The sequence below is a fragment of the Penaeus japonicus genome, unplaced genomic scaffold (genome assembly GCF_977035675.1).
Source record: "Penaeus japonicus unplaced genomic scaffold, GWHDUDI00000001_assembly GWHDUDI00000002, whole genome shotgun sequence".
In the NCBI taxonomy this organism is placed as follows: Eukaryota; Metazoa; Arthropoda; class Malacostraca; order Decapoda; family Penaeidae; genus Penaeus; species Penaeus japonicus.
Window position 1 is genome coordinate 36,540,482 of NW_028234404.1, and position 15,000 is coordinate 36,555,481.

The following is a 15,000-nucleotide window of genomic DNA, read 5'->3' on the forward strand; positions in this document are numbered from 1 at the left end:
CTATCCACTCATCCACCCACCCACCCATCTATCTATCCAGCTATCCATTTATATATGTATCTATTTTTCTATTTTTCTATTGAGCTATCCACCCATCCATTCATCCATCCATCCATCCATCCATCCATTCGTCCGTCTGTCCGTCCATCCATCCATCCATCCATCCATCTAATCATGCGCAAAAAAACGCAAAGATTTGTGTGAAAAACTTTTATTTAAAGGGTATAGGCTTATACTGTACGGTTGAGTATGATCTAATTACACGCATTTTAAATGGAAATTATGAAGTAAGGATTCTGACAACCTTGAATTTTATGCATATGAATCTTTTAAGTAAATGTCAAAGTTTTTAAGTGTAAAAATAATGTATTTACAATTGATATAAAACAAACACAAAAAGGTATTCATGTTGCTTGCTTTTCTTTGAACTTAAATATATTTTGTTCTTGAACATAGCAAAGACATATTGGTGTTAGCAAACTTAAAACACAAACAAGTACAATGATATATTTCATTTGATAAAACTCTGTCTAAAATGTCTTGGTTTAAATGTATTGTTCCCGGTCTGTACACATTTTTCCTTAACATGAAGTTATCAGTATTGAGAAGAAGCATGAGGTAACCATGCTTAACGGCCTTAACGAATTCTGTGTCAAGTTTTATGGTCCAAAAGGCAGTAAGTATATTTTCCTGTTATTGAGAGAAGTATGACAAGTCATTTTAGCTTTTGTAAGGGATTATTTTGATGTTGTGTTTGTATAGTTTACTAATAACTATATAGTTTACTATTAACTATTAACTATGATTTGATTCATGGTAATTTGCTGTCTAAGGAACAGAAAGAAATTCATTGTTTTTTGATAGTTTCTTTTGATCAGTTTTCTCTCTTAGGCAAATTAGCCGCTAGTGTAGATTTTTTGGTAGTGGCCTTGTATTACAGAAATATCTAAGAGCTTCTCTATCTGTTTCTATTTTTCTTTCAGCGCCATATGAAGGGGGTGTCTGGAAAGTACGTGTCCACCTTCCAGAGCATTATCCTTTTAAGTCTCCGAGCATCGGCTTCATGAACAAAGTTTACCATCCAAACATAGATGAAGTATCAGGGACTGTTTGTCTGGATGTAATAAACCAAGCTTGGACGGCTCTGTATGGTAAGGCTGGGTTGTGTAGTTTTATACAGCCCTTCTCTTAACCCATCCCCGACGGGGGAATTCTAGCCTTGAATGTCCAAATGCCGGGGCGTTCAAATTATTAGGCCTAAATCAATTGAATGGCTGGCACAATACTGTGCCGCCCGGCAACTGGGCTTTTGAATGCGCGGTACACATGCTGTACCACCCGTCCTGTGTGGGTTAAAACTCTAGTTTTATGAATGGTTATGATTTAGTCATTAGTCTGTTTTTTTGTTTACTTGCAAAACTGTGGTGTGGATTAGGGGAACTATAAACCCTCCTCCCTCCCTCTTGATTAGGAAAGGTTTTTAATGGGAAAAAAAATTTGATTTCTGTTTGTGAGTTACTAATTCAGTTTCCCTTTCTTGTAGTGTATATGATATTAACCATTCCATCATCAAATTAAGTCATTAGTTATAATTGGGGATCATTGCTTTGTAAATTAATAGTTCTTATTACAGGGTTTGTTAGAAGTGCAGCTTATATTTGTGTGTTGAAAATTGATTATAAAAATATGTGTATGAATAAACAGGTTCAGACATTTAATAACAAAAGTGACATTATGTTGTTGAAATAGTGGGTTACAGAGGAAGTGAGTGAAACCAAGTAGATATTTGGATAATTATTGCCACCTGAAGGAATTATAAGTGATGGATATGTATAATACTTTGGAATAGAGGGGTAAGACATGAAGGAGGAGAGGATGAAGAAAAAAAAAAGAGGAGAAGGAAGTAGGAGAAGGAGAAAGAGGAAGAGTGAAGACAAAGGAAATGAAGAAGAGAAGGAAAAGAGAGAGAGAAAAAAAAAAAGACAGTGAGGAAGAGAATGAGTAGGTGAAGGAGAAGAAGAAAAAGAAATTCTGTTAAGAATATATTAAAAAAGGAAGAGAAGGTAGTGATTAAGTTGCTGAATAGGTGAACAAGAGTGGAATAGGGAGAGGAAAACTCGCACTGCAGAAAAATCCATTTCTGAAATTAGAGATGTGGGGTGGTAGCATTTTTAATTTGATTTTAATTTTAAGTTGATGAAATAACAAAGGCAAGGAAATATTTGTAATTTTAAACCCACAAGATCTTATATACATATGCATGCATACTGTATTTTGTACATTTATTGAAACATACATACATACAAACATACATGCATACATGCATACACGCATACACACATACATATACATACATATATACATATACGTACATATATACATATACGTACATATATACATATACGTACATATATACATATACGTACATACATACATATACATACATACATACATACATACATACATACATACATACATACATACATACATACATACATACATACATACATACATACATACATACATACACACACACACACACACACACACACACACACACACACACACACACACACACACACACACACACACACACACACACACACACACACACACACACACACACACACACACACACACACACACACACACACACACACACACACACACACACACACACAAATACCCAAAGAACATCTATAATTATTGCATGAACACTTCATTCCCATTAGATCTCTTAGGACATAATAATTGTAGAAAAGATCGCGACAGAATGGAAAGGCCTCAGGGACTAACTAATTTGCCCCTCGTCTTTCAGATCTGTCGAACATTTTCGAAAGCTTCCTACCACAGCTGCTAACTTACCCAAACCCCATTGATCCCCTTAATGGCGATGCTGCAGCTATGTACCTCCACAAACCAGAAGAGTACAAGAAGAAAGTATCAGGTCAGTGGATGCATTCTTGTTTGGTATTCGGTATTGCTTAGGTAAGTGAGTGGGTGAATGGCATTTGGTGTGCGTAGCAGACTTGGGTTCAGTTATGAATGGAATTCGTATTGTGAATTGGAATTGGTGATGAATACCTGTGAATTGGAAAGAAAGGTATATTGCAATTAATTGGAATTCATCCCAATGAATTGGTATGAATTGATGAAATGGGTTATGCTGTAAATATTGTCATTGTATTACAAGAAATAACAAATATTATGATGTAATTTGAAATAAAGTAAAGTTTACAGGCACAAAAATATGTATAATTTAGTCTATTTCAATTATATTGTTTTGATAGATTGATAGATATAGATCAGAATGTTTACTCTGTAGGTTATAGTTTAACCAATATTGATATTTTCAGATAAGATATCTCTAGATAGGGGTTATATTATCCAGTTGGTCCTGACACTGTTTATGCATATGATGTTTTTGTTTTTTTAAAGCTCATTTATGTAAAGGGGTTCTATGTTGAAGTGGTAGGTTTTGTAAACAGTTCTTAGGAAACAGGAAAATTGTAGTTTTTGGGTAAAAAAAAAATATATGTATATATCAGTTGCCTAATACTTGGTTAGAAATGCTTCAACTTTATACAAATACAATTGTTTTTTTGGGTATATTTAAAGTAGAAAGATGATTTCTTCTCTTTTAACCCATAAAGTGCAGTTGTTGTCCTGAGACATAGCTGTTCCCCATGTGTACAATTGAAATACGATTCTAGCCAGTGAGTCAGAGGCAACTGGGGATGCTTCAGAAAGGGTGTCTGGCTAGGGAGGTTATGGATGGATGCAGTATCACCTGGGAATCTTGATAGGCCTACAGTATTCCTGGCATGAGTACTGTCAACCTTTTGTAGGACTGGGGATGAATGAAAGTAGTAATGGTCATAATGGTCGATGGTGTGAATTATTTCTCAGAACCTAGAACCTCCGAGAATCAAATGAATGTGCGAATCGTGGAGGGTACATATTTTTAGAGGTTATATGCCTGCTTATCTTACACTCTTTTTATTTTTTATGATTTTTACTCATTTTGACGGATTTTGAAAGTCCATAACTTTGTAAATGTGACTGTGAATTGGAAAGGAAAGAATGTCTGGCAGTTGACTCGTATGGGAAATTATAGACATTTTTAGGTCAAAATATATGAGCTAGAATTTTAAATCTTTCTCAAAGCTGACTTACTGATTTTGAAAATATGAAATATTGACATTTTTTAACATAAGAGAGGTGATGAGACCAAATGAAGCTGCTCTTAAAGCATGCCTCAAGAAAACATGTCTGAGAATACATGCACCATGGACAAATTTTGGCTACACTTCTTAATTATTAAAGTGGCATATAAGGGACCAACAAAATATTAGAATATATGCGCAGTTAGAAAGCTGCAGGTGCAGCTGAAAGTAAATACTGCACATCCAGTTGAGCTATGTTATCCAGTATAGCATATACATGTAGTCAGTAGACTATGCTAATTATCAAGCTGCACATTTTCAGCAGTTTTAAAACACCTTTTAAGGTGCAGCTTAATCTGAGAACATGCTCCTATAAGTTGGATTGTGTATCTGTGTCATTTATCAAATGCCAATGCATACAATTTAGCTACTCCTGAAACTTGTTTTACTGCAGGTTACAGTTTACAGTTGTGTGATGTATCAATGGTCAAGAATAAGTGCTACTACACTTGTCTTCAAGATTTACCTGAACTTCATGCCAGATAGTCTGATTTTAGCTACCTTTTTTGAAAATAAACTAGGATGATAAGTTCAGGGAGACAAAAGGTTTAGAAAGGATATGGGGGAGTGAAGGTTTTTGTGGAGGGTGTACCTACTAATCTTACTTTATGCTTATTACTGTCATTCTCTTGCCAAAGGAGGCTTCAGGAGGCACTTAAGTGTTAGATGGAGTACAAGGGATGGGAGAATGGAGGTGGGTTTTTAGGGTATGTACTTGCCAAACAGTAACAGAATTAATTCCTTGCGATCCCTACCTCTCATTAACCCATTCGCGCCGGTTGACGTGCTGACACGTGGTCGAAAAAAGCCCCGGACCCGGGTGACGTCCTGGCATAGCTACTTTTCGGGCGACGCGGGGAGGCAGTAGCGAGTGCTGAAAGTCGCATTAAGAATGTAGATTTAGATTCTTAGTACACTTCGATTTACATTTCGATATGTGTCTTAGTACTTTAGTTTCTCTATCAAAAGTTGAAACCTGGATATAACGTAATATGAATGATCGTCTAGGTAATACGTAATATAGATTACGGCCCATGGAGATTTCTGTTTTGATTTGTAGAATTATGTTGATCAGAGAGAAAGGCTATCGTAAAAATCAAATGTAATGGGATACCGAGATGAATAAAAAAAAAAAAAAAAAAAAAAAAAAAAAATCTTATTGTTGCCCACTCTAAAAGAAAATTGACAAACTGAAAAAACATTGCTGTTATTGAATTCACTTGTATGCAAATGTTGGTTGTCATAGTCTCTATCTCTTAGTCTCTTTCTTTTAAAAAAAATGAAAAAAAAAAAAATGAAAACCCTCACTAGAAGAATGCTTCCACTTCCATTGGTAATACAACATAGGAGTAAAAGAATATGAAAAGGAGTTATAGAATAACACTAAAAAAAACAGTGCTATAACATCTACCCGCGTCTCATTAACCCATAGCGGACGGGTGTCAGTTTTTTGCCTGGCGGCTGGTGTCGTGGTGGAAATGACGTTGGGGGAGAGTGGATCACTGTATTTCTTTGTTGTACAATGACTAATGAGTGAGTGATGATGACAATTGCAATCATGATTACTATAATTGCCATAATAGGATGCAAAAATCCAAAACCTAGATGGCACCACTTTCTCCTAGTACCAGCAGGAGAGAGTGCCTTCAATGCCACTCAACCACTGTCTCTAGCAAACATTATCTTTAGAGATTGATGGGACTGAGCAAGTTGCCGACCTCTTGCTCTAAAGTACCAGCGATGGCGGATGTGTATGCAGAACAAAAAAAGGAAGGTGACTCAAATCATGCCCCTTGTCTACAATGTGCCCTTGTGTCAGTAAGGCTGCCTTGTAAAGTGGCACTCACCGTCATAGGCACAGGTTTCCTTCCTCTTCTATACTTCATTTTATCTTTAGTATTGGTGGTTTAAAGAGAAGTTGCTTTTTGTCCTCCCATAGAATAGAATACTTCTATCACATTGAGTATAAACAAAATTTTAGTTGACTGCAACATTGTTAGAACCTGTCATATGACAAGTATAATTATCACAATGCAATAGAACTGAAAAAAATGACAAACACAAAAATGTCTCAAGTTTTACAATGAGTGACTGAGAGTGGAAAAAGTCAAAGTACGTTGTGTGAAGCTGCTTTGCTCTGAAATAAAGCCCATCCTGGAGACTGGGCAAGCAAATCTGTCCCTGTCTTTGTGGTTGATTTTATTCATCCAAAATTCTGAAGACTGAAAAGTTCCGAAAAACAATTTTTTACGTCGAGTGTGGAGCATCTGTGATCTCTACATAACAGGCTTGTTTAGTGCACGAACTGCTGCTCCAACTCCGCACCCTGTTAGGCCTTCATGTTTGAAATACCCTGGCATTTAGACCAAACAAAGTCCAAATTGCCATGTCGTTATTGGGTTCATCTAACTGTGAGGATATCAAAAAGAGCAACAATTGTCTTGGATTATGGACCTATATTATTATTTTTTTATGGTTATGATTACAATTATGATTATGATTACTATTACCATTATGTTATGATCATTATTACTAATGTGTGTGATTATTTTTTATGGTTATTTTTCATGTGAAATGAAAAAAAGTAATTGCTTATTATAAATACTTCTCCCATTGTTCCAGAATACTTAGTATAATTGTAGAAAATACTTCTCTCATTTGACATATACATTTCCCTTGTTACAAATTATATGAAGATTAAATGAATATATAAAGAAAATATTCTTTCTACTGTTACCTGATTTCATGTTGTGATCTTAAGAAAAATTATTCCCCGCAGATTATGTGAAACGATATGCAACGGAAGAGGCGCTAAAGGAACAAGAGGCAGCCCAAGCCGACTCCTCAGACTCAGAGTCCTCCATGTCAGACTTTTCTGAAGACGAAGCACAAGACATGGAGCTCTAACCATCCCATCTGACTCCCCCACCCCCACACCCCTAAATATCATCATCTCTTTTTCATCTCGCCACTCCTCTTCCTCCTCCTCCTCCTCTCTTTCCCTCTCTCCTACTTCCTCCCCTCTCTCCATTCCATGGTCTCTACATCCCCCACCCCTACTCCTTCGATATTTTCTCTCTTCATTCTCTTCCTCTTCCCCTGTCATCATCCTCTCCCCTTAATCTACTCCTTATTCACCTCTCTCCCCCCTCTTTCACCCCTCCCCCCTCCCTCCTCTCACCTCGTGCTCCAGGCTCACTGCCAGCTGCTCATCCAGTCTCTCGCAGTTGTTCTCTATGGTGCCGCCAGCCCCTCAATACGTGAGAGGAAACGAAAGGCTGTGTCTCATCTGTTTGAGGGTATAGTATCTATGCTTTCATGTAAAGAGATAAAAAAAAAAGATAAGAAATGTAAAAGGAAGTGTGTTATAAGCAGAGAGAAGAAGAAAGAAGATGTCATAAAAAGAATTATATATAAGAGAGAGATCGAAAGAGAGAGAGAAGAAAAAGGAAAGGAGAAACAAACATATATTTGAAGAATTACTGTAGCTTTTGTATATATACTGTCTTTACTAATGTACATAGTCAAGCCTCTCCTCTAACTTTTTGATAATGAACTTCATTATGGTTACAATGAAAGTGAGAAGTTGTTTTTAAAAGGAATTTTGTTATCACATCAGTGAAAACAGATGAGATAGCCTAAAGTCATAGAGAGCGTGAATAGATTTCATCGGTATAGATTTGTTTCGTGTTCAAAATTTCAGTGGGAAAAAGGACTGGAAGATTTAGAGGAATTTTGATTAACCCAAAATCCTGATTTCTGTCGTTGGAATTTTTATAAGGTCAGGCTGAAATGAAATAACATCAGAGAAAGTTAAAGTTGACTGATTCAGTCATTTTTTTTCTTTGCAGTTAAACTTTTTGTTTTCTTTTGTACTGGTTGTATTGAGAAGGAAAAAAGAAAAAGACTTATTTGACCCATTGATTTTTCAGATGATTGTGTCAGATGAAAAAGCTGACAGGGAATATTATTTTGCATTTTTTTGGTGAGTGAAATTGAGGAATCTTGTTTTGATTTGAGTATCATGTTCTCTCTGCGAGAAACACCATTGAAGTAACATTATCTACAAGTCCTTTCTGGTGATCTTAAAAGCACAGTAAATATGTACATGTGATTTCCTGGCAGTTTTTAATGGTACTGTTTTCCTACTTAGAATCTAGTTAATGATCAAATGAACATTGATACAAGAACATCATGATAATAAAAAAAAATAGGTGAATTAATTACCTATATAGATAAGTAGCTGGCAATGCAAGTGAGATCTGGAGCTTCACAATCGTTCACAGAGATTATAAGTGTAAACACTGACTCCTTCACAGACAAATGAAGGAATAGTTTTTTATGCAGGAGATTTTTTTTTTCCCCCCCTAGTGCCGCTGATCTGTTCCCCTGCGTGTATTCCCGACTTGGCTCCCCATTCCGTGGATTTTATTGTTGACTAGTTGAAGAGTCTAGAGTGTTGAGATGTAGTACAAGGGTAGTGAGAACTGAAGCTGAGCCTTAAGAATCACATCTGAAACCCACAATGGCACTCAGCACTTGTATCTTTATCGTTTTGAGTATCACGTGTTATTATCTCTCTCTATATATATATTGGATAAGTCAATCATAATTACCCCTTTCATGCATGGGTTTGTGTGCTTTGTCAAACGTATGTGCACAGTAAAACTTTTCAAGAGTAAGCAATCTTAAAACGCAGTTAACTAACACTTAAAGGAGTTGATATTCAGTAGACAACAAGTAAATAATACCAGTAGTCCAGTTTTACTAAGTCCTAAAATATCCCCTGATCTAAGATACTAACACATCAGATTATATATATTAGAAATCACTGTACGTTATACACTTTGCAACTGTTCTGATATATTGCATGAAGTGAGAAATAATTTTTCCCCTTATTAAAGAAAAGAAAAAAAAACACTATTAGTTTTGAGTCTTTCTCTTTATGTTTGTAGTGCCATCCTCGATGGCTTGAGAATCATGAAACATTCTTTATTTACACCTATTTATGTGAAGTACATGCCTTGAGTTAAAGGAGCTGACTTGAAATGCACAAGCGAACGGCCAAGGAAGAGGAACATCAGCGGCCAAGTTATGTACAATATTATACATAATGTTGAGTGTGACTGTCTTTGTTTTATCTATTATCATGACATGGTTTAATGTGTCTGTATTTGTTTTAGTGCTAACTTAGGGATAAATGGATGACTCATTATGCACCTCATTCACTCATTACATTGCATTTTCATTATTTTTCAAAAGGAGTCAGGACATGGAAGCTGTGAGTTTGAAACTAATTTGGGAAGTTTGTAACCATCTTTTTTTTTTTTTTTTTTTTTTTTTCTTCTTCAAAGAAGAAGCTATAGCCCATAATTTTTCTTCTTCTTTTTAGGCTATGTAATTGGTAGGAAGTAATAAGGCTGTTCAAATATTGATTGACCAAAAATAAAGGTAATAGAGCCATGTAATTGGTATTGTTTATGAAAAAAATGTATGAAGTATATGGAAGGATCTTGAATATCCTGATAATTATGTGGACATTTCTTAATTCATGATGCATAAAGGTATTATTAGTTTATGTGATGTTTGGAATAATAATGGTGATTTTGAGCATCTTGGACACTTCTTGGATTATTATTGTTATTATTATGATTATTATTGTCATCATTATTATTATCATTATCATTACTGTCATCAGTATCATCAGTGTTATAATTATTTTTATTAATATTATTTTGATTGATATTACTATTATCAGTATTATGGTCATTATTATTATTATTATTATTATTATTATTATTATTATTATGCAGTCAGAAAGGTGATAATTTTTAGTAGTCCTCATAATGAAAGTTGGATATTTAAGGTCCTTGCCATTCAGTCATGCTATAGATTTATATCATTCTGTATTTTTTATTTTATGAAAGGAAGATCCATTTGAATCATTATTTGATTAATGGAATCAATGGTTATTTGGCACCTGGCTTGTTATCTCATCAAGTTACCAATTATGATAAAAGCGAAAGTGAATCACCCCTCTTCTCCTTCTCCCCTCCCCCCTCCCCCATTGAAAGAAGTAAAATGAATAAAGAGGATTTTTTAAAATGTATAAGTAAAAAAAAAAAGGGAATAAAAAAGAAATAAATGGAAGAGAAAGATTCACAGATTTACGAGGAAAAGGAAAAATATATCGTAATCGCAATAAATAAAGAAACAAGGGACGTGAACTTCTGAGACCCGTATTTATAATGTCAGAACTGCTCCGCCCATCTCGCACGATCACCCAGTCACAAAGTCTTGTAAACTTACATTCGAGCTACGAAGAGGAGGAATGTAATCTTCCAGTCGTTATATTGTTTTTACCTTTGAGTGTAATGGACAGAGCTTACCTGGAGTTAATACCAGTTTACTATACAGTATACTCTTGTTAAAATAGAGTCTTGTCAACTCCTCGACTGTAGTTTTGTTCATTAGATACTGTAAAAGGATATGAGTTTATATTATGATTGGAATATAGATATATATATATATATATATAAACTATAAATATATAGCATAAATAGGAGAAATGCTTATCTGCAGCGATGATTACTTTAGCCTCAATTTAGTGTGATGAGATGAAAAGGTAATGTTGTCGAAAGGTCTTGACATCAGTACTGAGTCTTTTTTGTGAATAGATCTTAGTTAAAAAAAAAAAAGGAAGAAAGTAATGTATTTAAGTGAACTGTTTATTTTGTAAGTCATTAAATGGGATTCTCTATTATTTTTGGTATTGATTGATTCAGATTATTAAAAAAAAAAAAAGTTATTAATGCTAGTTAAAATACAATTACATTTCTCATATTAACAAAACAAAGTGTATCCACCCATGTATTCATTTGAATGATTTTTCTCAAATATCCATTTATTAGGAATGTGAGTAACTGGTCATCATCTACTGATACCTCTTTATCCTGTAGTCAGGTACCTATTTATTAATGTGTATATTGGTCAGTGAATGCTGGCTGGGTTTGCACATGCCTGTATCTTTTGTGCGCATAAGGTAGTGTGTGTATTTATCCTGTCATGAAGCCTTTGACCTTATATACTCATGAAGTAAAGTGATGTGTAGTGTGATCAGGTGTTCACATGCCAGTATTGTGGGTCTTGGCATCTTACTTTACGTCAGTATTTCATCCGCCGGTCATTCGACTTACCGATTTGCTTGGTGTCTGTAGGTGTTACCAAATGAGATGAAATACTGCATGATTTCTTAGTGTTCTTTTTTTTCATGGTATTGTTATCATTATGATTTTGAAATTTCAATGTTTCTTATGATTTTTGATAATGTTGCTATTTATTGAGATACCATTGATCATGATTATTATTATATTATTATTATTATTATTATTATTATTATTATTATTATTACTATTATTAGTGTCATTACCATTATTAGTATTTGAAGCAAAAATCTCTGGATAGGCTGGAAATAAATCTATGGCAGTTAGTCACTAATTTTACTTGCTGCAGTACTTTTGTCTTTCCTTGCCTTAGGTAGTCATGAGGATTATTATTATTATGATTATGATTATTGTGAGTAAGTTATTATTTTTATTATTGTTATTATGATTATTATTATTAATGTTTGTCTCTTTTGCACTTTTTAAATTATTTTAGCAGCCATATATATTTTTTTTCTACACTGGGTGATGTGATTATTGATTTTTTAATACATACTAAGTTTGCAGTGGACCGATATTTGGTTCTTTGTAAAAGTTTTAAAGACATTTACGCTTCAAAATTTTCCCCCTGCCTGCAGTTGATTAGTTTTAACAGGAGTAGTCTGTATGTGTGAAGCATATGTAAGTAGTGTTACAAAGTGTGGTTTAACATGATGAGCCGTGCTATGCTACAGCTGTGTGTAGAGTTTTACCAGTAGGGTCATCCAGGCAACGTCTCATGTGATCATTGCTCTCAAACCACCAACCGACTTCGTTTCCCCGAGTCTCACCGAACGTCTCATCATTACTTCATGTCTATTTTGCGGAGGTGGAGATCTCTCTTTCTCTCTGTCTTTCTCTTTAATAGATATTTTTGTCATCACCTTTTTTTTTTTTTTTTTTTTTTCTCTCGAAACAGCATAACTAGCATTTAATCTTTCGGACTGTGTTTGTTTGTTTGAGAAGCGTGATCTGTGGACTTTGTATTGGTGCGGCCATTAGCATATAAGGACCATTTTTTGCTGGCCAGCCCCCCAAAGCTTTAAGGGCAAGTGCTCAGGAGGAAAGTGTGAATATGAAGGTTGTGAAGAAAAGATTTTAAAAATGAAATGACGGCAAGCAAGCCACTCACTCGCATTGTTCCGACGAAAATCCAGTCCGTCCCTACAGGCTAGGGTTTTTGTCGGCAAGGTGATGTCTTTGAGTCTCAGTGGTAGAACAGTACATGAAGAGTAGTTAGTCACTGTTGATAACATACTGGTTCTCTAGTGAATGGTTTGCAGGGTATGCAATGGAATGGATCACTGAATTAACCCACATGGCAATATGAAAGGCTGACAATGGTGTGGTCACTTTGGTACAACGGCAAAACATCCAATAGATACATCCTCTAATGTTTTTTACAGCAATAAAGTCTCAGAGAGAATCATTCTAGGTGGTGATGACTGTAAAGTGAAAACTTTGTCTTTGGAATAGGCCGAAGAATTTGCATGTTTTGTTTTTTCGTTTAGTATATATATATATATATATATATATATATATATATATATATATATATATATATATATATATATATATATATATATATATATATATATGTATATATATTATATATATACATATTTATATATATATATATATATATATATATATATATATATATATATATATATATATATATATTTTATATTTTTTTTTTTTTTTTTTTTTTTTTTTTTTTTTTTTTTTTTTTTTTTTTTTTTTTACCTAGCAGTCCATCACATAATTAGGCCATTGAGATTGAAGATACTGGTAATGAGCATTATTACAAATGTATAAATCTTGCCATGTTGAAAAATAGAAAAGAGTAAGACAAATTCTCTCCTGTAGTGAACTAAGTGTCCCACTTCAAATTTCTCTCACCACTTTTGATTTTGAAGAGTTTGAGCATTTTATTTTGATCCCACTTTTTCAGCAACCAGCACAAAGTGTCTATGCATGACCGTGTGAAAGCCATAGTGACAAACATACCTCACCATTTTTGGTTTTATTTCTTTAATGCTAAGGCAGGATGATCTCATGAGCCAAAGGTGTCTAGTGCAATTGGTTGACTTTGAAAGAGTGCTGAGAGCACTTTGTCTTTCATAACCTCACTGTCTTTCATGGGGGGGTTCGGCTGGCATTTTGACACAAGCAGCGGGAGTGACGCAAACATAGTCTAGCTTTCTGTACCTCCACACCAGCTATGTGCGAGAGGCCCTTAGAGACACCATACACTAACAAGGATGGTTTGTGAAGCATTAGTAAACAAAGAAGAAGAAAATGAAAATGGACAGAAAAAGAGAGAAGATCCTACCTAGTTAAATTTGTGCAAAAAAGTGTAATGAGTCTATAAAAATTTCGAAAGGTCATGTTTGTGTGGCTCCAGCATTGCAACACAGTCCAGGATATTGTTCATAATGTAACCTAAGTTGACTTCTGTCAGCCTATATGCCCTAAGTGTTTCTTCCAGTGTACTGAGAATGGTAACACTTCTTCAGCTCATGTGATACCCACAAATGTAATAACCATTTTATCCAAGATTTTTGTAGTGATATAGAAATAGCCATCTTGTTATGCAGCTTTTTGTCCACCCATATGTGACTGAATGGTCGAATGGTAGTATTATGCAAGTAAATGGTTTGTTATCTTTTGTATAACATACTATAAGCAGTAAATAGAATTAAATTTGATTTGTAACATTTATTATAATCAAATGAGTATATGCATTACAAGGCTGACAGGAATGTCATGTGCCGTCACATGGCGCGCAAGGAAACTTGTTTACCACCTCAAGTTCAGTGTAAGTGCGGGCTATCATTACTTTGTATATTCTTAACTAAGCTGAATAAATGCCTCTGTGTTATTTGTAATTCATGTTTGATTACCCTGTTATTTCGTTTGGGGTGTTTCCATGTCAAATTTTGATAAAGGTACTTTCAAGAAAGGGTAAAGTTTATTGTATTGGCGGCAGTTAAGATAGATTGAAATAATTTAATACCGATTCAATAAAATATGGAAGATGGATTTGAGAGTTTCATAGATGCAAGAGATTGAATTCTGATTTAATACAATGTGGAAGATGCTATTAGAAGTTCTTGAGGAATATAATCACTTATCATTACTGACTAATATGCAATTGATGCCACTGTTACTACCTCATGTTCAAAATAGTGAATCTATTAATTGACTTATTCCCAATTAACATCATAAGCGAGAAGTGTTAAATAAATTAGAGTGCTATGCAATTGTTACACACATTTTTCCAGAGAAGGAGAAAGGAAATTGCAGCAACTTCTAGAGTTTAAAAGAGGAAATGCAACAGTCGTTTCCACTTGACGCTCCTTTGAATCTTTTTGGTCTTCTACCCTGTCAGAGGGAGGAGACCCACTTGTAATGGAAAATATCGGTAGTTGATACTAAAGAGCAGTGTGTGTGTGTGTGTGTGTGTGTGTGTGTGTGTGTGTGTGTGTGTGTGTGTGTGTGTGTGTGTGTGTGTGTGTGTGTGTGTGTGTGTGTGTGTGTGTGTGTGTGTCTGTGTGTCTGTGTGTCTG

The 15,000-nt window shown here is 34.7% G+C and overlaps 1 protein-coding gene across 1 annotated transcript in view; it reads left to right on the forward strand.

Annotated features, from left to right (window-relative positions):
- The window catches only part of UbcE2H (ubiquitin conjugating enzyme E2H), a 22,963-nt gene extending 11,997 nt beyond the window's left edge, over window positions 1-10,966 (forward strand). The window contains exons 2-5 of the mRNA XM_043006259.2: window positions 600-676; window positions 984-1,151; window positions 2,819-2,947; window positions 7,006-10,966. Of these exons, the coding sequence (XP_042862193.1) occupies window positions 600-676; window positions 984-1,151; window positions 2,819-2,947; window positions 7,006-7,133 (502 nt within the window). The 3' untranslated portion in view covers window positions 7,134-10,966. The remainder of the gene's footprint in view (window positions 1-599; window positions 677-983; window positions 1,152-2,818; window positions 2,948-7,005) is intronic.
- Window positions 10,967-15,000: the final 4,034 nt, after the last annotated feature.